Source organism: Natator depressus, chromosome 7 (assembly GCF_965152275.1).
Source record: "Natator depressus isolate rNatDep1 chromosome 7, rNatDep2.hap1, whole genome shotgun sequence".
In the NCBI taxonomy this organism is placed as follows: Eukaryota; Metazoa; Chordata; order Testudines; family Cheloniidae; genus Natator; species Natator depressus.
The window spans coordinates 100,740,445-100,768,210 of record NC_134240.1 but is presented as its reverse complement, the minus strand read 5'-3'; the positions used below and the strand labels follow the sequence as shown (position 1 = coordinate 100,768,210).

General features: G+C 43.8%; 1 protein-coding gene across 2 annotated transcripts in view; it reads right to left on the bottom strand.

Moving 5' to 3' along the window:
* Window positions 1-8,481: 8,481 nt before the first annotated feature.
* CLRN3 (clarin 3) overlaps window positions 8,482-27,766 on the bottom strand; it is a 33,287-nt gene continuing 14,002 nt past the window's right edge. Inside the window, exons 3-4 of one of the 2 annotated variants that reach the window (XM_074959160.1) lie at window positions 26,537-26,835; window positions 8,482-8,502 (exon numbers count right to left, since the gene is read on the bottom strand). In XM_074959160.1, coding sequence (XP_074815261.1) covers window positions 26,561-26,835 — 275 coding nt within the window. In that variant the 3' untranslated portion in view covers window positions 8,482-8,502; window positions 26,537-26,560. Of the gene's footprint in view, window positions 8,503-22,408; window positions 26,836-27,766 lie in introns of those variants that run through there. The other variant, XM_074959159.1, reaches the window with a different exon arrangement.

The following is a 27,766-nucleotide window of genomic DNA, read 5'->3' as shown; positions in this document are numbered from 1 at the left end:
GTGCCTAAATACCTTTAAAAATCTGGGCCTAAATAAACTCTCTTGCTCTAGAAATTAGTGTCTTGATACATAATAACATCAAACAATTGGGGAAAAAATACTTTCCAATGTTATGTGTGGACTTTTTAAAAAAAAAAAAACTAGTGAGGATGGGGAGCTAATCATTATGCATGATATGCTTGCTTGAGATGGGCTGAATTCACAGATCCAAATTTTCCAGCGTGGCCTACCTCTAATTTTTTTTTAGGCACAATCCTGCAAGCTCATAAATGCGACTAGATCTTTTGGGATGCGGGGAAGGGTTTGAGCTGCCCATGGCAATGAACTTGCAAATTCAGGGCTATAAACTGTCTTCATGTGTAGAGTTATTCCAGTTCACAACCCACCCTTTATTTAACTACAGCTGGATGACTAGCTTGTAACTACTAATTCACTTGAGGCATTCCACCGATATTCCTATTCCTGAATTATCAGCTAACTGTTCAGAAGTTTCTCAACTGTATTCATTATTTAAAATTATTCACTGAATAATTCTTGGTCCATAGCTTATGCTGTTCAATACAAGATTTTGTTCAATATCTTCATAAATGATCTGGAGGATGGTGTGGATTGCACTCTCAGCAAATTTGCGGATGATACTAAACTGGGAGGAGTGGTAGATACGCTGGAGGGGAGGGATAGGATACAGAAGGACCTAGACAAATTGGAGGATTGGGCCAAAAGAAATCTGACGAGGTTCAATAAGGATAAGTGCAGGGTCCTACACTTAGGATGGAAGAATCCAATGCACCGCTACAGACTAGGGACCGAATGGCTAGGCAGCAGTTCTGCGGAAAAGGACCTAGGGGTGACAGTGGACGAGAAGCTGGATATGAGTCAGCAGTGTGCCCTTGTTGCCAAGAAGGCCAATGGCATTTTGGGATGTATAAGTAGGGGCATAGCGAGCAGATCGAGGGACGTGATCGTTCCCCTCTATTCCACACTGGTGAGGCCTCATCTGGAGTACTGTGTCCAGTTTTGGGCCCCACACTACAAGAAGGATGTGGATAAATTGGAGAGAGTCCAGCGAAGGGCAACAAAAATGATTAGGGGTCTAGAGCACATGACTTATGAGGAGAGGCTGAGGGAGCTGGGATTGTTTAGTCTGCAGAAGAGAAGAATGAGGGGGGATTTGATAGCTGCTTTCAACTACCTGAAAGGGGGTTCCAAAGAGGATGGCTCTAGACTGTTCTCAATGGTAGCAGATGACAGAACGAGGAGTAATGGTCTCAAGTTGCAATGGGGGAGGTTTAGATTGGATATTAGGAAAAACTTTTTCACTAAGAGGGTGGTGAAACACTGGGATGCGTTACCTAGGGAGGTGGTAGAATCTCCTTCCTTAGAGGTTTTTAAGGTCAGGCTTGACAAAGCCCTGGCTGGGATGATTTAACTGGGAATTGGTCCTGCTTCGAGCAGGGGGTTGGACTAGATGACCTTCTGGGGTCCCTTCCAACCCTGATATTCTATGATTCTATGATTCTATGTAGCAGTCCACTGTAAGTATTCAGAATTTGAGCTTTTTGGATTAAACATCTATTTCTGTTTGGGAAGTTTCTGTTCCTTGATTGGATGGATGTAACTCATAGAATCCAGTTTCTCATACGTGTGATTTCAAATTTGAAATTCACTTCCCAGATTAACTGTACTTCAATCAACCCAGCTAAGATGCCTGATTTTTCCTGTAAATAGTCATGTGGAGCAATATATATATATAGCAATATGTGTGTATATTTATATATATACACACAAATTAATGTTGTTTCCACAATGCTGTTTTTATGTATATTCTGTTGTACCCTGGGTTCTTCCACAATTACCACAACCAGATAACTCCTGCTAGTTGTAATTCAAGTATGGTTGGGTGCATAAAGACTGCAGGTGGATTGGAAATGGTTGAGTTCCTGCTAAAACCAGGGGACTTGGACCTCGCCTCATGGAAGACTAGAAGGTCAACTATGTGCACTGTCGCATATAAGTGATAGGGCCGCAACAGCTGGGCCCTGCAACTGGCTGGCTGTAGCTTTTGGGGCACATAACGTATGCATAGGCCCAAGCCAGAAATTGTCCCAATATCTACTGTATTTAAAAACAATCCATTTCTTTAATCAACTCCCTTCTCTATTAGTCAAAACAGGTCAAGCGTTAGAGCATACTTAGGAAATCTGTGTGTTGGGTTTTCTTTGTGTGCGCTAGTGTTTACTTTGTTGAATGGGAAAGCAGAGTTCTGTCAGAACCTGTCAACAAAAAATGAACCAGCCGCATTGTGGAGGCAAGCAGGGATACCTCACAGCTATCAAGGGTTTTGTCATACCATCCATGAAGCAACTTTTCCTGCCTTAATGGCAACTGTACAGGCTATTTGGTGAAGATATTGAAAGAAAAATCAGTTGCAATGGGTTACATTTCCCCCCCACAACTTTCCAATGCCCTGAGAAGGCAAACAGGAGTTTCATTCCCCACCTCCATCCCCCACAGAAGATGATGATGATGGACAAAGAAAGAAAATTTGAGTAGAGTAAAAAAATTTTTTTTAACTCTGTACATATCTATGCCTTATGTAATACAATACTGAATTTCTCTGTGAAAAGCCCCGCATTCACTAGTTGCTGAACTGCCTTAGTAAGGTTTTGCATTACAGAGGGCTTCAGTGGCCACTGCTGAGCAGCCATTCAGCTGCTCCATGGACTGGGGTAGGTGGGAAAGAATTCCTCCCCCCAATTGTCCCAGCACCCAGATCAGCTATTTGATTTGGACAGTGGGCAGCAGATCTGTCCTTTGATCTGCAAGGAAGGATTGGCTTAGGGAATTCTGGGAATACCTCAGTCAAGTTAATTTACTTTGGTGTAAATGGGCATGGCTTCACTGAAGTCAAAGGAGTGAAGCTGATTTATACCAGTTGAGGAACTGGCCCTTTATTTTTATAGTTAGGCTTGTTTTTTATTCAGTCTTTGAATTGTGATCGCTTTTACATTTATTTTCCTGTCTTGGCCTTGTTCTTCTGGAAGTAGAATTATTCCAGTTCCTCACCTTCTAGAATGTAGCCATCCACTCACTTTTCACAAAGAGACCACTTTATGTCTGACCTATCAATCCTCAGCCTCAAAGGAAACCAGCACAACACTTTCAAAAGATGAGCCTGAGCGGTTAAATTCATAACTTTGCTAGACACTAAAAATCATGGACTGAATAGAGACACCAGATTTATGGTTTATTACAATCTCTCGTTCCCCCTCCCCCCTTTCTTTCCTTCATGTGACTGGAGGGATGTTAATGACGCACTTCATCTTGAATGGTCCCTTGAAATATGTGTTAATTTGTTCCACCTTGTATTTAGCTGTGACACTCAGGGCTTGGCTATACTTACATTTTATAGTGCTCTAACTTGCTGGTTCAGGGGTGTGAAAAATCACCCCCCAGAGCATTTTAAAGTGCTAGTGTAAACAGGCTCCGAGTGCTGGGAGTTGTGCTCTCGGCGCTTGGAGCTAATCCCCTCGTGGAGGTGGATTACCGGGAGCGCTGGGAGAGCTGTCTCCCAGCGCTCGCACGCGACCACACTCGCACTTCAAAGCGCTGCCATGGGAGCACTCCCACGGGAGCACTTTGAAGTTTCCAGTGTAGCCATGCCCTCTGATTAAGCTTCCCAGACCTGAAAAAGAGCTCTGTGTAAGCTTGAATGTTTGTGTCTCTCCCCATCAGAAGTTGGTCCAATACAAGATATTACCTCACCCACTTTGTCTCTCTAATATCCTGGGTCGGGCAAGGCTACAACAACACACCATCCACTCAGTTATTCTGAGATAACTAGCGGGTTGGACTAGATGACCTCCTGAGGTCCCTTCGAACCCTGATATTCTATGATTCTGTGACGATTCTATGAAGCCAATGCAAGCAAGTTGCTCATCCTTCTAAAATTGTCCTCCATGATGCTGATGCATTCTTCTGTTTATCGTATTTCCTTCCAGTATGTCATAGCTGAATACTTCGGTTCTGATTTTCTGTTACTTTGCACCTTTGTGCAGCCATTTACTTGTTGGCAATGTGAGTGTAAAACGCCACCAAATTAGTGTAGTAGAATTTTGCAAGCACTTTTCTCCCAGTTCTCACAGGTGTCAATGATTAGCCAAAGTTCAAGGCTGTGGAGAATCAGGCCCTACTTTTTTTTAAGAGTTCAGAATTGTTCTGATCTCATTAAGGGGTCAGCTTAGTGCTCTCCCTGCATCCAAAGGGAAAAGTGTTGTGAACTTTGTAGCAATCGGCCTGGGATGCTGTCAGAGGATAATTCAGTTCTTCCCCCAGAGCCTCACTAGAAACATTGTGGACCATGTCATTGATTCTGATCTTGTGGGTGAAGCAATTGGTGCAAAAACAAAAGGCTCAGAAAATAAAGGTTAGCCCAGTTCTTCACATAAAAGGTATGTCTACAGAGCAAATGAAAGAGTGATTGTAGCATGGGTAGACTCTCCCTCTGCAGTGATCCAGCCACAGCTGTATCCTTTACTATCACCAATGTATACTTTTTCTTCATTATCCCCTTCTATGCTGTCTGTTCTTGGGCCTGGTCTACACTATGCGTTTAGGTCAAATTTAGCAGCGTTATCTCGATTTAACCCTGCACCCGTCCACACGACAAAGCCCTTTTCTTTGACTTAAAGGGCTCTTAAAATCTATGTCTTTACTCCACCCCCGACGAGGGGATTAGCACTGAAATTGGCCTTGCTGGGTCGAATTTGGGGTATTGTGGATGCAATTCGATGGTATTGGCCTCTGGGAGTCATCCCAGAGTGCTCAGTTGTGACCACTCTGTACAGCGCTCTCAACTCAGATGCTCTGGCCAGGTATACAGGAAAAGGCCCGTGAACTTTTGAATCTCATTTCCTGTTTGGCCAGCGTGGCGAGCTCACCTGCACAGGTCACCATGCAGAGCTCATCACCACAGGAGACCATGCAGTCCCAGAATCACCGAAGAGCTCCAGTATGGACAGAACGGGAGGTATGGGATCTGATTGCTGTATGGGGAGATGAATCCATGCTGGCAGAACTCAGTTCAAAAAGACGAAATGCCAAAATATTTGGAAAAAATCTCCAATGGCATGAAGGACAGAGGCTATAACAGGGATCCGCAGCAGTGCTGCATGAAAATTAAGGAGCTCAGGCAAGCCTACCAAAAAACCAGAGAGGCAAACGGCCGCTCTGGTTCAGAGCCCCAGACATGCCGCTTCTATGATGAGCTGCATGCCATTCTAGGGGGTGCAGCCACCACTACCCCAACCCTGTGCTTTGACTCTGTCCAAGGAGTGGGAGGCAACAGGGAAGCGGGTTTTGGGAGTGAGGAAGATGATAGCTCACAGCAAGGAAGCGGAGAAACTGGTTTCCCCAACAGCCAGGATCTGTTTATCACCCTGGACCTGGAGCCAGTACCCCCCGAACCCACCCAAGGCAGGCTCCCGGACCCTGAAGGCAGAGAAGGGACCTCTGGTGAGTGTACCTTTGTAAATATTATACATGGTTAAAAAGCAACCGTATTTAATGATTAATTTGCCCTGGCATTCGCGGCCAGTACAGCTACTGGAAAAGTCTGTTAACGTGTCTGGGGATGGAGCGGAAATCCTCTAGGGACATCTCCATAAAGCTCTCCTGGATGTACTCCCAAAGCCTTTGCAAAAGGTTTCTGGGGAGGGCAGCCTTATTCTGTCCTCCATGGTAGGACACTTTACCATGCCAGGCCAGTAGCACGTAGTCGGGAATCATTGCGGAACAAAGCTTTGCAGTGTATGGTCCCGGTGTTTGCTGGCATTCAAACAACATCCGTTCTCTATCTCTCTTTATTACCCTCAGGAGAGTGATCTCATTCATGGTCACCTGGTTGAAATAGGGTGGTTTTAGTAAGCGGACATTCAGAGGTGGCTGTTCCTGCTGGGCTGTTTGCCTGTGCCTGAACAGAAATCTTCCCTGCTGTTAGCCACGCGGTGCAGGGAGGGGTGAAGCCATCATCCCAGAGAATTGGGTGTTGTGGGGGGAGGGGGAGGGTTAGTTGGGTTTCTGCTGCACATGAACACGGAAACCGCAGCCCCTCCTTTTAAATTGCCAACCCATTTTTAATGGCCAACCCAATGGCTACTTTGTATGGGAAATGAGGGCGCTGCTGTTTGAAACCATTCGCACATGTTATGAAGGTTAAAGAAGCCAAAAGACTGTGGCTTACCATGGCTGCCTGCAAGCCAAATTCTGCTGCCCAGCCCTGCGTGTGTGATCTCTCACACCAAACCGGCATACCCTCAATAAGAGGCAAAATGCGACCTTGTAATGAAAGCACATGTGCTATGTAATGTTAACAGCAAGGTTTACCATGAAAGAGTGTACCCATTGTTCTATAAAATGTGTGTTTTTAACTACCACTCTCCCTTTTTTTTTCCTCCACCAGCTGCATATGTTTCTCCTTCCCAGAGGCTAGCGAAGATTAGAAGATGAAAAAAACGCACTCGTGATGAAATGTTCTCTGACCCCATGCTGTCCTCCCACACTGACAGAGCACAGCAAAATACGTGGAGGCAGACAATCTCAGAGTGCAGGAAAACACAATATGACCGCGAGGAGAGGTGGTGGGCTGAAGATGATAGGTGGTGTCAGCTTGCTGAAAGAAGGCAGCAGTCAATGCTCAGGCTGCTGGAGGATCAAACTCATATGCACCAGTGTATGGCTGAGCTGCAGGAAAGGCAGCAGGAGCACAGAGCACCGCTACAGCCCCTGTGTAACCAACCGCCCTCCTCCCCAAGTCCCATAGCCTCCTCACCCAGACGCCCAAGAACACGGTGGGGGGGCCTCCAGCCACTCCACCCCAGAGGACTGCTCAAGCAACAGAAGGCTGGCATTCAATAAGTTTCAAAGTGCTGTGTGGCCTTGTCCTTCCCTCCTCCACCACCCAACCGGTGCTTCCCTCCTCCACCCATCCCGGGCTACCTTGGTGGTTATCCCCCTATTTGTGTGATGAATATATAAAGAATGCATGAATGTGAAGCAACAATGACTTTATTGCCTCTGCAAGCAGTGATCAAAGGAGGGAGTGGAGGGGGCTTAGCTTACAGGAAAGTAGAGTGAAACCGGGATGGGGGCATTGTTTCCATCAAGGAGAAACAAACAGAACTTTCACACCATAGCCTAGCCATTCTTGAAACTGGTTTTCAAAGCTTCTCTGATGCGCACCGCGCCCTCCTGTACTCTTCTAACCACCCTGGTGTCTGGCTGCGCGTAATCAGCGGCCAGGCGATTTGCCTCAACCTCCCACCCCGCCATAAACGTCTCCCCCTTACTCTCACAGATATTGTGGAGCGCACAGCAAGCAGTAATAACAATGGGAATATTGGTTTCGCTGAGGTCTAACCGAGTCAGTAAACTGCGCCAGCGCGCTTTTAAACGCCCAAATGTACATTCTACCACCATTCTGCACTTGCTCAGCCTATAGTTGAACAGCTCCTGACTACTGTCCAGGGTGCCTGTGTATGGCTTCATGAGCCATGGCATTAAGGGGTAGGCTGTGTCCCCAAGGATAACTGTAGGCATTTCAACATCCCCAACGGTTATTTTCTGGTCTGGAAAGTAAGTCCCTTCCTGCAGCTGTTGAAACAGACCAGAGTTCCTGAAGATGCGAGCGTCATGTATCTTTCCTGGCCATCCCACGTTGATGTTGGTGAAATGTCCCTTGTGATTCACCAGTGCTTGCAGCACCATTGAAAAGTACCCCTTTCGGTTTATGTACTCGCTGCCTTGGTGCTCTGGTGCCAAGATAGGGATATGGGTTCCGTCTATCGCCCCACCACAGTTAGGGAATCCCATAGCAGCAAAGCTGTCCACTATGACCTGCACATTTCCCAGAGTCACTACCCTTGATATCAGCAGCTCAGTGATAGCGTTGGCTACTTGCATCACAGCAGCCCCCACGGTAAATTTGCCCACTCCAAATTGATTCCCGACTGACCGGTAGCTGTCTGACGTTGCAAGCTTCCACAGGGCTATCGCCACTCGCTTCTCAACTGTGAGGGTTGCTCTCATCTTGGTATTCTTGCACTTCAGGGCAGGGGAAAGCAAGTCACAAAGTTCCATGAAAATGCCCTTACGCATGCGAAAGTTTTGCAGCCACTGGGAATCATCCCAGACCCGCAACACTATGCGGTCCCACCACTCTGTGCTTGTTTCCCAGGCCCAGAATCGGCATTTCATTCCATGAACCTGCCCAATTGACACTATGATGTGCACATTGCAGGGGCCCGTACTTTGTCAGAAGTCTATGTCCATGTCCTCATCACTCTTGTCACTGCGCTGCAGTTGCCACCTCCTCACCTGGTTTCGCTTTTCTTGTGGATTATGGTTCTGCATATCCTGCTGGATAACATGCACGGTGTTTATAGTGCTCATAATTGCCGCGGTGACCTGAGTGGGCTCCATGTTCCCAGTGCTATGGCGTCTGCGCTGAAAAAAGGCGCAAAACGATTGTCTGCCGTTGCTCTGACGGAGGGAGGGGTGACTGACAACATGGCTTACAGGGTTGGCTTACAGGGAATTAAAATCAACAAAGGGGGTGGCTTTGCATCAAGGAGAAACAGAATGGCCCCCTCAAGGATAGAACTCAAAACCCTGGGTTTAGCAGGCTGTTGATTTCGCGGAGGGAGGGAGGAAGGGAGGAGAAAATGAATACAAAACAAATCTGGCCTATTTCTTGTTTTGATCCACTTCATCTATCTTTATACATCTTGCTGGCAGCAGACAGTGCAGTACGACTGCTGGCCATTGTCTTGCTCATTAGAAGACATTTACAAGGTTCAGCAAGGACTGTGAGATAGATGTTATCCTCTTTTGGCCCATGAATCCCATGGAGAGAAGCAGGCAGAAGTTGTTAAAGGCTAGCTAATCTAATTTGTACGCAGCACTGTGGTGGCAATGGTGCTTTTCTACCTGTCCCTTTGTATTTCCTGGGCCAAAAAGGGGATCACATGAATTTCAGGAAAAATAAGTGGCAATTAAATCAGTGAAAACTACCTCCATAATGAAAATGGCTGGAGATTTTAGTTAGATTCTCTGCTCTGTTATGGCCCCTGTCCACTGTTCCAGGAGTTGAAAAAGTCTGTAGAGCTGGCAAACTGGTCTCCTGAGGTTTTTCTCTTAAACCAGTTCCATGCCACCCCATCGTAGCATACGGGGCATAGCCAGGCAAAAAAGGTGTGTGACCAGTGTGCCACTGTGCTCTGGCAATCCCCAGTTAGGTGCCATGACAGGTTAAACTGGCCCCCCGTGTGCCCCAAGGTTCAGGGGAAAACAAAGGTGGCCTAAAGCCACCTGTGCCCTCACCCTGTTTGTTCCTACACAGAGAACAACTTATCCTATCCAAGAATCAGGCCCTTACATTTTTGTTCTAAATTTAAGTGAAATTATTTGGGTCCCAAAATCAGGGGGCTCACAACCGCAAGCTTTGTGGGTCCCATAGCCTGGCTAGTAGCTAGGCCTTTCTAGGTCAGAGTGCCTGGTCTCTAAATTCATAGCTTTTCACAAAGTTCAGTTACAATATCTCTAACAGCAAACAGTGCAGGAAAATAGATGAAAGCTAAATCCTCTCTGAGGCGATCTGAGCACAATGATTTGCATGATTAAGTGGCATGGAATTTGCAACTGAAATATATGTAAGTCCTTTCAAAGGGGAATAGATCATTAATGGAGTGCATCTTACATTAAAAGCTAATTCAAATTTTACTGCTTATCAGTTGGCTGATAATGGAGAAATCATATCCAAATATTTCACGTACTCGTGTGCATTTTTGGTGGGCAGGGGGAAACTATTATAAATTAAAACATTCAATTGCAGCAAGTATTTTTTGACACTAGAATAAATGATTTTTGAGAGAGATTCTAGGTCAAATTGTTGTTACAAGAAGATTTATGCTTTCCACCTCCTCATCTAAGGGCTCTTCAATGGTATTATCAGAGCTGGTAGACATGCAGGAAAATGATTTTTTTGAAAATTACCTGAATTTCAGAGTTGCTTTCACTTTGCTGGGTTCAAAAAAGACCATTTTTTAATCTATATTTTTTTGCAAACCCCTAATATAGATGTGCTGCAGACTTGCAAAATAGGATTTACATAGCTTACTTCAGTGTGTCTCTAGCAGTATAAGCTCCACTTTGTACAGTGACACAAGTACATTAATGAAAACAGGGCCTAAGATTTTTTTAGGTCACCTTGCTCTCCAAACTTCTCCTGAGGCAGTGTGACTCCACTCTGCACCTTACTCAGGGCTGTGGCTAAATGGCTTAATCTAGCTCCTCCTGGTGTTTAACTGATGAAAATCTATGTCAAGGGAAAGTTCCAAATTCTGAAAAGAGTGGCTGAATGGCAAATTGCACTCAGAAACATAGGTGCTGGAACTAGGAGTGCAGGGAGTGCTGCAGAACCCCCTGATTTGAAGTGGTTTCTGTTATATACAGGCTTTACAGTTTGGTTCAGTGGCTTTCAACACCCCACACTATAAAAATTGTTTTAGCACCCCTGCTCAGCAAGTGCATTTGATGTTTAGATACCTTTCTTGTAATACATAATGACAGGTTTCAGAGTAGCAGCCATGTTAGTCTGTACCCGCAAAAAGAAAAGGAGGACTTGTGGCACCTTAGAGACTGACAAATTTATTTGAGCATAAGCTCTCGAAAGCTTATGCTCAAATAAATTTGTTAGTCTCTAAGGTGCCACAAGTCCTCCTTTTCTTTCTTGTAATGATTCACTTTCAGCACCCTATTGCCCGTGAGTATATTTGTCAACTCTGACCAGACTCCTCTTGCATTTGTCATATGACACCACTGTCTTTAGAGCTGTGTGAAAAGCTGATTTTTCAGCTCGCTGGCCATTCTGAAAAATGAGAAAAATAAATAAAATTGTTTTGGGTCAAACAAAATGTTTTGTTCAGCCCACAATGAAATATTTCATTTTTGAGATTTTTTTTTAATTAAAAAAAATTGAAGTAAATTCTGAAACAAAAAAGTCATTTTGGATGAAAAATTTGGATGTAAAAATGAAACATCTGGATTTTTTGGAATGTCTTTTAGTATTCCCCCCCCCCCAACTGAAACAATTTGTTAAATTTGACACCAATTCAGAATGTGTTTCAGTTAACCCGAAGCTGCATTTTTTTTGGGGGGGGGGGGGGGGGAGGAAGCTTCAGTTGAGAAATTTTGTCCAGCCCTAACTATCTTGTGGCCTGTTAGCACTGAAAGAATCTCTCTTCCTTTCACAGGCTGTCACTGATGCTCTCCAGGCTGAAGTCTCTTCCAGCTTGTTTGTGCTGAGACTGATGCCTTATTAAAGCTAACCTTTATGTTAGATCTTGCCAAGCTTTCCTCAACAGCTTTACCCTTTTTACCCAATCTTTTTGAGACTTTCTTGTGTCCAGCGGATATATTCACAAACCCTCTGTTAATATAGTGTTTCCATTGAAGCATTTGGCAACAGAGCATCTAGGGATCTCACTAGATTTGCTAATTCTCTTTGGGTGTCTGAACCTGAAACCTTGATTTCCTGGCGCATTTAATGTAATGTTTTCTCTCTCTCTCTTTCTTTTTGCCATAGAATCTTTACTATAATATATTGGAATTCTCTATAGAGACCAGGAACTGTAGACTTGACTATATTTGTCTTTGTCTAAAATGAACCCCAAAGCCCTTAATAAACTAATGTTTGCATTTATATTATATGCATTGGAAGATATTCTTTGAACCTGCTATAATTAGGATATTATCTAAACATGTCAGCATCCTTCGGTGGTCTCATTAACACAAAAAATTACTTTGGGGCTATACGCAAACCAAACATCACTGCTTTCCACTGACGTGTTGTCCTGTTCTACGCAGCTCTTAAGCTTTTCCCATCACTTGGACACCGAATAATTATTGGAGTGACTGATTATTATATCTTACATAGTTCAGTAAAACTATGTAAGATATAATACCTAGAGCCAGATCCTGACACCATTACTCACACTGAGTAGTGCCTTATTCCTCAGGTAGTCCCACTGAGATGAACACTTTTTAGACATGATGTATGTCACTATCTCCAGCACACTGGGAATGGTCTTGAGTGGAAGCTGTCATTGTACAGACATTTTCCAGCAGCAGCTCTATTCTGATGATGCAGAGTCAGACTGAGATAATTCAATACCCCCTTGAACTCATGGGAAAGCAAGGACTTTCAAAGATTTTTGTAAGAAAGTATTCTATTATTTTTAAGGGAAACTGCAGTGTTAAAATGCTCTGGTCAGTTAAACATCGGTTTGACCACTTCCCTTAAATAGATTGGGCCTGTTTTTGATAGTCTTACTGAAATTAGCAGTGTATTATTCTGAAAGTAGACCTCTTGATTTATTGATATTACTCCTAATCAAGGAGTAAGGCTAGGTCTATACTAGCACTTTTGTCAGTAAAACTTTTGTTGATCAGAGGTGTGACTAAAAACACACCACTGACCGACATAAATTGCACCAACAGAAGCACCAGTGTGGACAGCGCTATGTCTGTGGAAGATGCACTCCTGCTGACATAGCTACCACCGCTTGTTGGGGCTGGTTTAATTATGCCAATGGGAGAGTTCTGTCGGCATAGAGTGGCTACTTGGGAAACCTTACAGCCGCATAGCTGTAAGGTCTTTAGTGCAGACATAGCCTAAGGTTCTACATAAGGTGAGTAAATTTGGCCCTTAGTGCTGCAACCACTCAAATAAGAATAGAATGATTAAATCATTGTTAAATTAAGGAAAATAATAAAAGCCAATATTTGTTTAGGTAACCACTAGAACTGATCAGGAAAAAAAATCCACAACAAACTTAAGGACTCTTTGACACAGTCTTAACCATTGTAAGAGGTAGTAGAGAGTAACAGATACTCTGCTTCGTTGAAACTGGACTCTGACCCAGTAGTGAGCCTTGTCTGGGTATGGCCTTTCAACATGAAAATCATATGTACTTTAAAATTCTGTGGGTTGGTGCAACAACCCAAGACATGGGTATGGATGTATCTCCTCTCCTTCCCACATTCTGCATATAGCATGGCCCCAGGAGGTGAGAAGAAACAACATTTGGAAAATGTTATCTCTTATGGAAAGTTTCTACTGTTTGTAGAATCCTTGTTGTTACTTCATGAATCAAGCAGTTTATGTGGCATACAATTAAAACCTGCTATCCTACTGGCCTTATAGTCTTCCCATACACTGAAAATTGGGACTGAAAATGAGATAACTTTACATTTTAATGGTTCAGTTCCAAGCTATCAATAAAGTTAATCACACCATAATCACATAATCACATCATGAACTTCCATTAAGTGGCTCTGTACTCTTTTTATTCCCCCCCCCCTCATTTTTGTGTACATCAGCTTCTTGGTTGTTTTGTAATCATATTTTCTATATTAGGAACTGAAAAAAAACCCATTTCCATAGGGTGTGTATAAATAATCTATCCTGGTGCTCCTGCAATACCTCTGAGTCTCTGCCTATGATGATCTAATGCAAGTAGAGTTATAAAGCCAAAAGGCTCCTTCATTTGTTTTCCTTTATTCAGAGAAAGAAAGTTTACTATAAATGGTGAATGGACAGTACAGCAGCCTGTTTAATATCTTATCTTAATATCTGTAGTTTATACAGATCAAAGCAGTTTTCCTAAAGAGATGGTTAAGACGAAAAGGATTATGCTGCCCTCTTATGGTTTTCAATGCAAACAACAACTAGGAAGTTGTTTAAGAAGACATCAAGAGTTCAGTTTATCTTTCTAGAGAATGTAAGTCTAATAAAAGATAATATTAAATTGTGACCATAATGATTTTACAATAAAAATAATTCTAAATGCCTTAGATTCATTCAAATAAGCTGTTTTAATGGATTTTATTTTTCTTATTTTAATCACCTTTCCTCCTTAAAAATACATTTTGATGTTTGCAAATACCTTAAATGCAATATACTCCACATATGAGACTTAGAACAGTTATTTGTCTTATTCTTCTGGGCTCCAGCAGATCTGGAGATTTGAACATATTGCTGAGGCTTGAAAGGATTAATAAATAATATTAACAGAACCAAAATCTGTTCTGAATTTTGATATATTGTAATGCACCAACTCGTGTCTGTTAAATGTAAGATGTTTAGGAGAGAAAGACGTAATTGTTCAGTGTGGTGTACATTTATGGTCCTGTATAAGAAATTGTCATAGCAATACACCACAGATGATTCCATCATGCTATTTAATATCACTGACCTCCTGTTAGTATACTATGTTGTATTCAAGACAGTAGGTCACTCTCCAATTTGGATTCACAGAGAAGTGTTCAGTGACACTGATCTACATGAAGGGCCATCTTGAAAAGTACAAGTAAAGGATATCAACATCACCAGCTTCCAACCTACTATAGATAAGATGCATGTCTCTAGTAAATGGAATGTGGATAGGAAAGAGAATAAACACAGTATGTCTTGTTTGTATTGAGCTCTGTGACATTTTTAACTCCTGTTATTAATGTGTGTTTGAATGTACATATGCACCTCCACGAAAATTTCTCAAATATTTGTCTCTTTGGTGCTTTAGAATCTACTCAGTGATGAGAGTTACTGTGGTACACTGAAGATCATTGCATTCTTTAGTCAGAATGGAAAATTTCTGGTTCTAGCTGTTCTTTAAGATGTACAGAATTAAAGGGCAAGCAGTAGTGCCTGACAAATACAAGTGAATGGTTGCTAAACAACTAGCCATCTGTATACAAGAGAGTTAGAAAGTAGGGCCTAAAGGAATGAATGGGGGCAGGAGTCACACTATCTAACCAGCTAGTAGAGAGAGAGCTCACTAGTGGCCAGAATTCTTTTCCAAGACAATTAAGTGAAATTACAACATTTACATGAATATTTGTCACTATGACCTAAGTCCTTCTGCTCACAAAAGTAAATTCCTAGGTGTATCTAAAAGTTCAAGAACATACAGATGGAACATTCAAAGGTGTCAATGAAGTCTAGTCTCTAAGGCTGTCATACAGTAAAGTCTTAAGCATGCCTGTAACGTTAAGCACATTAGTAGTTCCCTTGACTTCAGTGTTAAATGACAAATGGCAATGTCAAATTGACTGTTGTGGAATCACAAGGTGGCACTGTTGCACAAAGTTTTCCAAGGGTGTTTAAGCATGTGAGAAAATGTTTAGTCTTGAGAATATCTGCTGTGTTGTTTTTAGGTAGTATTTATTATGCAAGGTTATGTGTAAAGGCAGTGGCCCCAGGAAAGGGAACTGGGCAAGGAGGTGGAGAGTCTGCTTTCTGCTCTGGCTTCTGAAGTCAATTTTTGAGGCAGAGTTTCTCCCTGGCAATCAGGCATTGGGGTGATATTCCTAGAAAAAGGGATTGCCTGCATGCTGTTTGATCACCTTTGTTCCAGGACAGGAGCATATATGTAAATAAAGCAAGTTACATTTAGAACGCACTTGACTCCTGTGATGGGGTGTCCACCCTACATAGGATTGGAAGGGGTTAAGATGGCCAGGCAAGCCAATTAACTCCAGAGGGTACACCTGAAGGAGGAGTCAGGGAGCAGGGAACTATTTGGATGCACGATCAGCTGGACAGGAACAGTTGGGGCCTGCAAAAAGTCAGGCAGCTGGCAACAGAAGAGGGCTTCAGGGAAGTAGGCTGCAGTCACTCCCTGAGTGGAGGGAGTTTGGAGGCTGGCAAATCCAGAGAGGGGGGAAGCCAGGAAGGTAGGAGAAGGCTCAGGTATAGCAGCAAGGAATAGGAGTACAGACCTTGGCTGCTGACTGGCGGGCCCCTAAGCTGGAACCCAGACTATAGGGCAGACCCAGGTTCCTCTACCAGCCACTGGGGATGTGGCAGAGGACAGCAGACTGCTTGGGAGTCCTGGAAAGACTTTGTTATATCTACCCTGGAAAGGGGGAACATGTATGGTGACCTGGCTGGAGGGTCGAATCATAAGAATGAATCTGTGGTTCCTGGAATAAGGGGGGGCCACACAGTGAGAAGATGACCAGAGAGGCTGCCGGGGGAGGGCGCAACACCTGGCAGAGCTCATCTCCAGGACTTCCAGGAGGAGGTGCCACTAGTGGTGAGTGAACCCCATGACAACTCCCCTTCACAGATTTCTCCTCCCCTGGAAAGCCAGCCTGCAAGGCTTTGGCTATTTGTTACTGCTCTGCACAAGGGTGATGCTGGTGTCAGAGCAGGACGCAAGTGTTGGTAGAGGGCACCTCCGGTGTTTTCTTGAAGAAAAAAACATTAAAATGCAAGATATAGTTCCAAGCTGGAACACTGCAGGAAGCTGTTCACCATTAATACTGTTCTGGGAAGTACGAGAGTGAATGGTGAAAACATGAGGGCTAACGAGATAACTGGGTGCTTTTCCCCTTTATTTGGAAAACTGTTAGTCTGGGCAAGCCAATCCAATGGGGTTCAGGGCAAATCAAAATTAGCAAGAGTTTTGTATAGAGACAAGAACCTTGCCCAGGGAAGTTGTATGGACTAGGATAAATTAGTGTGAGAGTTTTTGTTATGGCAATAAAGCTTCCCAAGTGCCAGCATATTCCTCTCTCAATTCACTTCCAATCTGAAGGCAACACCTCAAATGTTGTGACTTTCAGGCTGAAGACTGCAGACTTAACAGTCGGTCTGACTCTTTGGAAAGCATTCCTTGGGAGTGTTTTCACCAAAACGCATCCCAGTGATGCCATAAGGCATGTGGCAGATGCAGCAACTTTGACAGCAAGGGTGGGATTGTCACGATGTCGCCACAGAGCACTGTTGCCATCAGAACCAATGGAGAAGCCTCCTCATAAGAGAAGTGCCATGGGGAGAGTGGTTGAAGGAGTTGCTTTAAGAGGCTTATTGCGCCAAAGAAACTTGCTTGCATAACTTACAGATCATGGTATTTTACATAGATGGGGGCCTCATCTGGGATTTGGACTTTTAGGGCCTCAGCTGCTTAAGATGAGATTTGTCTATCCAGAGGAAGTATGTAACCTACAGGTCAGTGCACATTACACATCCCCCTCCATGCCTTATCTAGTGACAGCTTTCAGCTTGAGAACCTGGCTCTTTAGCTCAAGCTGGAGCAACTCATGAATCTAGCACTGGAGGTCCCTGGTGTTGCCCAGGATAGCAGGTACCATAAGCTGAGAGATCCCTTTCAGGGTTGTCCATCACTATTATATCAGTCAGCTTGGTAGAGTATCTCATCTCGAGGAATACTAGTATTCCTGCAGCATCAGATTGTAACAGTCTTGTATGAGAGTCTTGGGGTGTGTGTTTTTTTTTTTAAAGCTGTTCACAATGAAAATTACATAAAGTAATTTAAAAGTGATCTGTTAATGTTAACCCCTGGCATATTATGTCTTTTTGTTTGCATGAGCATATGTTTTCACCAGAACTTACAAGCTCAACTTTAAACATGACATGCAATTTTAAACATGAGTGATAAACATTAGGGAGGAGATGAGATGTGGGATGATGAATGGCAAAGGTAACTGCAATAAGATTGCAAGCTTACTCAATTTAAGGGACAGTGACGTTTTGATGGATCTGATTAATTGTCTGTCTTGTTCAAAAGCGAGTCACAAGAGGAGACTGGTGAAAAGTGACATTGCTAAATAAAAGACCATAAGTTAGCAAATATGGGTCACCATAATTTATTAAAAGAGCAAACAGCTTGCTGCAGTAGTAGGTGAAGGCATTGCTGTAGATCTTTGCATAGAAGTTCTTTAGGCTGATCTATATTTAAGGGGCTATCCAAGTGATTTCACAATGTAAAGGGACATTTAGAGAAAGGGTTTTAAATTACTCACTTTGCCTCTGATCAACAGTACACCAGCTGATCTTGTCATTAGCAAATGACTAAACTATCTCCCTAAAGTCTCCACATTGCATACAAAGCTGCCCTGCTGTTTCTTCACCATTGAGAAAACTGTTGTGTACTTTTCTTTCTTTACAGTGCTGCAAGTGAGACAGCCTTGCCTCCAGCCCTCGTGTACTATGCTGTGTGGCAGGGGTGGCCAACCTGAGCCTGAGGAGGAGCCAGAATTTACGAATGTACATTGCCAAAGAGCCACAGTAATACGTCAGTAGCCTCACATCAGCTCCCCCACTCTGCTCCCAATGCCTCCCACCCACCGGCAGCTCTGCTGATCAGCGCCTCCCTGTCCCTCCCTGCACCGCCCGATCAGCTGTTTTGTGGTGTGCAGGAGGCTCTGGAGGGAAGAGGGGAGGAGCCAGGGCATGGCAGGCTCAGGGGAGGGGGTGGGAACGGATGGAGTGGGGGCAGAGCCTGTGACAGAGCCAGGGGTTGAGCAGTGAGCACCACCCCGGCACATTGGAAAGTTGGCACCTGTAACTCCAGCCCCGGAGTCAGTGTCTGTACAAGGAGCCACATATTAACTTCTGAAGAGCCGCATGTGGCTCCGGAGCTATAGGTTGGCCACCCCCGCTGTATGGGATCTCTTTCTTCCAGCTCTACAGCTTCTAAAACCTGTAGCATGCTAGCACTATTACTATTTATAAGAATTTATTTCACTTTTAAAATGGTTCATAAACAGCCATCATGTTAGTGAAACTGTGTTTATTTTGAGAATTGATTATTATACCTGGCCGTTTTCCAAGCAGCAGAGAATTTTAGGTAGTGAAGGCTGGCTCATTCTTTAGCGTGGTTGTCCTTGGGTAATAGGAATTCGTTTTATTGACTAAATACTACTGAGTCTCACTCTGTCTCTGGAAAACAGCAAAGCTATGGTAGAATCCTTTCCCTGTAATTATAAGATTAATGAGACCTTGTTATGCTGTGAAGTCGATGTCCCTATATTAAAAGTTGTTGTTCCCTATTGGAGTGTTTTTATATTTATACATTTTATAGTTGTTAATGCTTAAGAGAACTGAAAGTTTCATGAGGCATCTAAATTATGGAAATCTTCTTTGTCTCCGTAGATACGGATTCTGCAGTCATAGCATTTTCCGCACAATCCACCCAGGCTCACAGAACTGTTTAGAAGATTATAATAATTCATTTTAACAAAATATTCATAGCCCTGTAGCGGGGTGGTTTTGGCAGTCAACAGGCCTATTGGTCTGAGCCTTTAACTCCAACCTTTCTGTTAGTTCACCCTCTGGATGTAGTTTTAGTTGGACTGGCCTCCTTGACGTAACCCCTAGCCCTACCCTCTTTAGGGCTGGGTAAAAGGGGACCCTGGTCCTTCCCCTCCCCCAGGTCCCAGTTCAGGACCTGAATGTGAAACTGTGTGTACTGACTTACGTTAGGCTGGCCCACTTGCTCACTTCCCCTGAGCCATTTCCTACCACAACTGCATCTCAGTTTGGGGTGTGGTCACAGTGGACTTAGTCTTTACTTCCAGACCTCCACAGCCTAGGCTGATGCTTGCAGTCTTCAAGCCTTTGCTGGTTCTCCCTCCGTCCCTCTTGGGGAGCATCTGTGGGGGAGGGGAGACTCAGTCAAGTCCCCGCAGTACAAGCTTCCTCTCCTGTTGCTGCAGAGCAGTTCTCCTCCAGGAAATGGACTCTTTCTTCTCTCCCACCCAGGGCTGCAGAAGCTCCATTGATTCTGGTCTTCTCCCAGAAGCATGCTCAGCGGTGGCTGAGAGACGAAGCCTCCTTGGCCCAGTACTGCGCCAGCCCTTCCTCTGTCTCTGCCTTAGTGTGGGGTTTGTAAAGCCTGTCACAAATCCTCATGGTTGTGAATAAAAATTTCCAAATGTGTGACAAATGGTGAAGCCCTGCTGCCTTCTTGAGTCTGCACAAAACATGAAGCAATAGTGCTGAGGGGTTGGAGCTGCCCCATTTATTACTGTGTAGTGATGAATCTGAAAGCCAATTACGTCAATTTTAATGTGTATTGTTAACTATTTCAATGCTGGTCATTTTAGTAGAAACATCCTGCTGACTTGTTTATCCATCTGTTTTGGATACAGAGGTGGATATTAGGCAGGAGAAAGAGGGTGGTTGGTGGTTGATGTCAAGAGCAGGATACTAGGAGTTCCAGTCTCTGCCCCTCAACAGTTCAAGTCACTCTGACTTAGCTCAGAAAGAAGAGAGGCATCTGTTCCCAGTGGAGAAAGTTTCCTGGGTGCCAAACCCACAAACTTGTCCTCTCAAGCTGGCCCTGACAACATCCATTATGCAATACTGTTACTGTCTAGAAAACATGACCTATGAGGGAAGATTGAAAAAATTGGGTTTGTTTAGTCTGGCTAAAGAAGACTGAGAGGGGACATAACAGTTTTCAAATACATAAAAGGTTGTTATAAAGAGGAGAGAGGAAAAATTGTTATCTTTAACCTCTGAGGATAGGACAAGAAGCAATGGCCTTAAATTGCAGCAAGGACAGTTTAGGTTGGACATTGGGAAAAACTTTCTAACTGTCAGGGTGGTTAAGCACTGGAGTAAATTGCCTAAGGATGTTGTAGAATCTCTGTCATTGGAGTTTTTTAAGAGCAGGTTACACAAATACCTCTCAGGGATGGCCTAGATAATACTTAGTCCTGCCTTGAGTGCAGGGGACTGCATGCACGTAATTTGTGTTTCCTGCAGATTTCTTTACTTCCCCACAGAAAAATGACTTTCTGATAGGGAAGCAAATGGAAGCCACAATAGTGGTCATGTGACCCTTTCCAGCCGTATGTTTCGGGTGCCCAGGGCAGCCGGCAGAGAGGTAAATTATTGTGGGGAAGGAGGTGGGACTGGGGAAGACCCGGCTGGTGGCTCTTACCCTGCACCGGGCTCAGTTGCTAGTCCCAGCTGGGCTGGGGAGGACCCACCCCCAGATTTCTACCCCAGCTGCAGGAAGCTCTGCAAACCCCCCTCCCCTCCACTTCCTGTATTCATTGCTCCTCAACTGCAGGGGGAGGGATCCCAGTACAGGGAACTGCTCCCCCATCTGCCCAACCCCTGTGCATTGAGACCCCCTCATACCCAGACCCTCCTGTGAGCCTCACCCCCCCACCTGCACTCAGAACCCCTCAATGAGCCTCACTCCCCCTGTACCTGGACCACCCTGATGAGCCACCCGCACCTGGATCCCCAACCCACCGAGCCTCAGCCAGCTGCACCTGGATCCCCACTGCACTGAGCCCTGATCCCCACCACACTGAGCACCAATCCCCCCAGCATGTGGACCCCACATCCAGACACCCCATTCCCTGCCCCACTGAGCCCCAACCACCTTCACCTGGACCCCCCTGCAGAGTCCCATTACCGTTGCACCCAGAACCCCCCAACAAGGCCCTGTGCATCCAGATCCCCCCTGAAACCAAATCCCGCACTGAGCCGCCTGCACCCAGATTGCCCGACACAGAACCTTCTCAGCTCACACCTGGATCCCCCCACACTAAGCCCTTCCACACTTGGAGCCTGCCTTTGCACACCTGGAGCACCTGACACAGAGGGGCAGGGCCCTTTGGGTGTTTCTGGGGCAGGCCTGGTCCTTGCGCTGTGTCAGGGTTGGATGCAGCCTCACCGCTGAGTCTGTGTCCCAGGTATGGAGCTGCACAGTGATCTCCTACCTCTGTGCAGCTACTGGCCTGTGCTCCCCAATGGCAGCTGGAGCCTCTACTTTTATTTGACAAATACATTTTGCAGAATTTTAAAATATTGTGTGCAGAATTTTTAATTTTCTAGTGCAGAACTTTTAATTTTCTGGTGCAGAATGCCCTCAGGAGTAACCAGAAGACCTCTTGAGGTCCCCTCCAGTCCTATGATTCTATGCATTGTTGATTCCACAGCAAGCTGCAAACTGAAAATGTTTGGCAGGCAAAAATTCCGTTTAGTATGAGTAAATAACCCAAGGAAAACTGATCATTATTCATTTTTATGTGTAATTCAACAAAAACATCCCTCTGGTGTGTGTGAAACCCACTTCACCCACATAAAGCCTATGGTAGTCATGCTCTACATAGGTGGAGTGCCAAGGGGTTGTGGTGGTGGATGTGTTGGAATCTGCAGCCCTTCCACCCCAGTTGTGCAGGGAGTTATGGCCAGTGGATACACTTAAACATGGATCCCATCAGCCCTCCCCTTGCCTGCACCTATCACATCTTTCCCTGCTAGCCTGTAAAGGAGATCCGTTCTACCTGTGATAGCCCAGCACAGCTATGATACAGGCTTAACTGGTGCAGAAGGTCTGACTTTACCTGACTCTGTTGCAGCATTCCCAGTGTACTTCAGAATTCAGTGCCAGATTATAAAAGAAACCACGAGCTTTGACGGAAGAATCTAGGTCAGCTTCCCGCATAATACATAGGGCTTTCTCCAAAGATAAGCTACAGTGCAAACAATGCTTTGCATGCTTCCTGATCTCACTGTGACAAACATCAGCCAAATAAAGTTACAAGGGAATTCATCTTGAGGCTAGCTCAAGACTGGATCCCTCTTTGGACCTGACCAAACATTGCTAATTGTGGAAAGCTACGTTGAACTGTTGGCAAGTGATAAATGTGCAGCTCCTTTATTTACAAAATTACTCACTCTGGTCTTCAGATAAGATGGACACTTGATTTTATTTCAATAGCATGTCAAGCTGACAGAGCAAGCTTTTTCCTTTTCACCTAAGGCAAAACTGCCAGAATCTGTTCTCATTAAGAGGATAAATGTACCGAATACAGCTGTATTCATTTTTAGGGTTGGCTGGTTGGCAACAGCCAAAACAATTTCTTTTTGCTATCCTAAAGGCTAAATGCAAGGTCATCCTGTGGCAGACTCTTTACTGCTGTAGTAGAAATAGACGTTATTGCAGAATGATAAATTCCTTTTATTAAGCTCTTTTATGGGCATGTATGTGTAATACTGTCTGATGATGATGGATTATTTTATAGCACCCAATGGTTTACTAAGCACATCTTTAGTATCAAAGAGAAAGGCAAGGTCCCTGTCCTGAATAGTTTCCTGGCTTGTTTGGTTCAGCATTGTGATGTAAGTTTAATTTCACTATTGCCACAAAACACCTCTGCACTATATTCTATGGAAATAATGTGGTAAACTCACAGCAGTTGCATTTGAAACCATGAGAGCTACCTGGTAACTAACATCAATGTTGTTTCATGTAAATTCTTTGTTACCAACAGACGCATTTTCCTAGTCTGCAGTGGTATGTAGCTATGTAACTTACAACTAGAAGTGGCAGGAAAATTACAATCAATACGTTTTCAGTGGAAAATGGGGCACAACAATTTATGCAAACAGTTTTCCATTTCCCCCCAGCTCTGTGCTCTCTAAGGGGAACTTTACTTTTCTTTCATGCTTGTTTTCTTGTGTCCCATAATCTAAGAACATTCAGACAAAAAGTAAATGATCTGCCTTTGTATGGAAAATCCTAACTGTCTGCTGCTAAAATTTGGATTTCTGCAACATTATAATTTTGATCTACATTTCATCCAGGTGAATAAATAAGTACCATGATTAAAGTTCAGGTCTAAGGCCAAATACTCATTCACATGAAGTCAATGGCAAAACTGCCACTGGCCCATAGTCTCTAAGGCCCCAATCCTGCCTGAGACTCCATGCAGACAGGCTCTTGGGCCTAAATGGAGCCCTATTAACTGTAGTGAGGCTTCATGCTGGAGTCTGCCCATGTGAAGCCAGTTGCAGGATCTAGCCTTAGGTTACTGGTCCTGTAAACATAGTGAATGTAGACAAACCACTGACTTTGCCGTGACCCACACTTTTGCTTCTGTTCCGGTGCCAGTCTACACAGTATATCAAAAAGATTATCAATGGAGTAAAACATGTAAATCTCACAAGAAAAGCATGAGATCTTGTGAGATTTTCAGACTGATTTTTACAGACCCATGAGGTTCAGATAAGGACCCAGAACTGAGGCTGCTTATTAGAAGCAAACTGTTGAATCTTCTGCAGTTTGTCCATTATTGAAAATGATCTGTTGCTGCTCTACAAATACTGAAACAATGCTGACCCTCTTACTTTCAAAGGAGGAGACATAAGTCCTCTAATAATGCTCTATTACAATGACTTTGTTTCTATCCTACCTAATGACAGATGCAGGATTAGTCATGTTGCGTGATGGAGGTTGGCTTAGCAAAGCTGTAACAATTGCTCACTGAAGCTGTGTGAAAAATTTTGCAGCTGAAGCAAAACTGGCAAATGTTTGGCTCTGTGCCAGTTTAGCTTGTGTGTGTGCAAAGTATCTGACATTTCAGCTGAAATGTTTGCAGTGATGAAAAGTGGTTCTATGCAAGGGTTTTATCATAAAGTGAAAACTGGAAAGGTCTCTTGTTTGATGCACCTATTCAATCTCTCAAAGATAAAAGACCCAAGCTTTTTTCCAGAATACCACCCTAACTTTGTACTGATCTGCTCCATATAAACTGCTCTAAGGTAGGATTTCTGCAGCGGGTTATACTTCATCTGGCACAATACACTGGAGATTTTATACTTTAATCTTGAAAATTATGTTGACGTAACCAACAGCTCCAGAAGAGGTTTTATTTGCTTGAGTCAACCTTCTGAGAAGTTACATTCTTGCAAAACTCCTGTATCCATTCAAGTGTTCTTTTTTGGAGCCGCTGTGGTATTCCATGATATACCTCCCATGTAATGAATGCATCTGTAAATCAGGCTTGATAAGGTATGGTAAAGGGAGACTGTGTGATACAGTTAAACCATTGGGAAAGGTCTCTCAGCAGTTGGGGGTGAGGGGCAAGAGAGTGCAAGGTGCTGATCACTTCACTCTGTAAACACCCATCCCTGCAACATGAGCATTGAGCGTAAGCTTACAGGATGCCATGGGGTCTGCCTTCCTGCCCAGAGGAAGATGTGAATACAGTAGGTGAAAATTAGCAGCACCTAAAGAGAAGGAGTCAGCTCAGCCTAGCTGCAGGAAGTTAGAAAGCTAGAGAATAAAACTGCCTTTAAAGACTACAGAATACTTTTTTTTTGTTCCGTTAGTTAGAAGCATTATACTTTAATTATTCAGCTCCATGTAATGAATAAGAGCTTCGGCCATGGCATTTACATTGTCCTGTAAATATTCACTATCTGTGTCAGTGCAAAAGGGCAGTATGATTTTATTTTCAGGAAACAGGAGGACCACACCTGTACAAAGTGCAGCTTTATCATTCCACTAGCTGTGTTAATAAAAAAAAAAGTCTTTATATAGTCTAAAACAGGGGTCCTAAAAAACGTTTGCAAATGTGAACAAGCAGTTAATAATTGACTTGTAGATACCCACCATTTCACTCTTAACCGAACAGACCATCTCCTTCCCTATTTATGACTACATAATGTCCCTCTAGCACACGGTCACCATGTAAACCACAATGTCTGTATTTAGCCACTCCAGACAGGAACAAGACTCCAGCAATAGCATTGATTTTGCATTGGTGTTCATATTGTTTGCTACTCTGCATGGCCTTTTGTGAGTGTAGTCACTAGAAGAAGTGAGTTCATACTCCAGAATAAAGTAACCGAGGAGGACTGGTGAGGCAAAGAGCAGCAGTGAATTCTAAGTGTGGACGGGATCATTTACTGTGGGGCTCAAAGAGAAAGTGAAAGATGAAAAAAAATGGGGGGGGGGATGGCAACTGATTGCAGTGGAGGGCGAAGCACTGAGACCCCAGTGACTTTGTCCTATAATCTTCAAGATTTCTTATGTTTTCTGGATTAGTCTACCGCTTTCCAATCAGGAATTATGTCCATAATCAAAATAATGGTCCTGTCCTTGCATCTGATTGAGCTCAGACTTCAAAGGGCAGAGTAAAGGGTCTTTGTATTTTTAGGCCACCCTGGTCCTGGGGCTGGTTCAGCCCTCACTGCAAGTTAAACAGCCCCTAGAGGCCATTCTGCAGCCAAGAAAAGCCAGAATGCAAGAGGTGGAAACTGGCTATGCTGAATGATGCATGGATGGGGAGAGAAGGGCTGCAATAGGATTTGCTTGGATGCAGAATGGGGTAGGACTGAAGGAGCAGCAGCACGAAGATGGAATGTTTCCTTGCATTCACTTTCCAAATCTCTGTGTCCTAATGCCCTTTACACTTTGCTGTTGCCCACTCAGGCAGTAGCAGTGCAGTGGGGATCCCCTAAAAACTCAATTCTGGATTGTGTTCCACCCATTGAGAGGTCCTGGTCTTCACTGTGCTGTAGCTGCTGCTTTGTTCCTTCCAGAATCTTACCTTCACATAGGGACTCCCCCAGGGGAGGAGTCAGGAAGGTGAGCTACGCAAAGCTCATTCTTAAAGGGCCCACAGACAAATGGTGCACATAGGGATCATTATACAACTTCATTTAACTGATGCCCTTATCAATAAATAATTTGTAAACATTTATGGCAAAATAGATCTAAAATTATGAAGATTAATTCAGTCAGTACTAAAGACAGGCGGACAGCACAATGAACAACTGAAGTGAACAACAAAATACATTTGGAATTTAAATTATCAGCCACGATTGTCCACATTGACTTGCAATTTTCTTCCACATTACCTTTAAATGAAAGAACTGGTATCACTAAAATAAAATACCATCTTTTGGTGCATTTTCAATGGGTCTCTCCTGTTCCTTCCTCCTGGAATACCTTGCATGGTGATAGAAGACGATGATGATGATAGTTGCAACATTCAAAAGAAAGATAAGAAGCATGAGCCAATATGAATATTCATAATTGTTTCTGGAGTTTTTATATTCACTTGAAGAAAACACACAGTTTGAAGCCAACTCTACAGACAGTTTGTTTGCCTCTACGTTCACTGCAAACAATATCATGATTAGAAGAATGAAGATGCCTAGAAAATAGGAATACAATGTTACAAATAGCACTGGGATATTATATGGGTACACTTATGCAACTATAACAGTTCTAATATCTATTTCATTCTAGGCATTTCAACCAATTGGAAGAAAAATCTGGAGTTTCCTATAAATAAAATATTCTGGGGAGTTATCTAAAGAATTTACTGTGCCCTGTCTGACAACTGATGTGCAATGTTTCGTGTACCTACCTCTGAGTCCAACTCAACTCCTATTAAAGCCAAAGGAAGGATTCCTCTTGACTTCAGTGGGAGTAAAGCCATCTAAGGGGGAAGTCTTGCTGTTGGACCCACAGCAGAGATATGCATAGTATATTATCCACTTGACCCATATACAGGAATCCTATTGACACCAATAGGCATTTGCATGTTATACATAATAGAGATCTTACCAAAGATAAGAGAGCTGAACTGCAGATCCAAGAGCCACATTTCCCCACAAACTTTAGAAGATATGTAGAGATGTAAGTCACTTTAGAAGTTACCTAAATGGTGCTAGAGCATAAATGTGTTGCCTGTATTAATATGACTGAAGAAGAATCCTTGTTTTTGGTTAGAAGTTCTAGGAATAAAGTAGACAGTGGGATTCTATTTCTTTAGTCTAAATTGCAGTATATAAGAACATAAGAATGGCCCTACTGGGTCAAACCAAAGGTCCATCTAGCCCAATGTCCTGTCTTCTGACAGTGGCCAGTGCCTGGTGCACCAGAGGGAATGAACAGAACAGGTAATCATAAAGTGATCCATCCCCTGTCGCTCATTCCCAGCTTCTGGCAAACAGAGGCTAGGAACACCATCTCTGCCCATCCTGGCTAATACCCATTGATGGACCTATGAAGTTATCTAGTTCTTTATTTAACCCTGTTATGGTCTTGGCCTTCACAACATCCTCTGGCAAGGAGTTCCA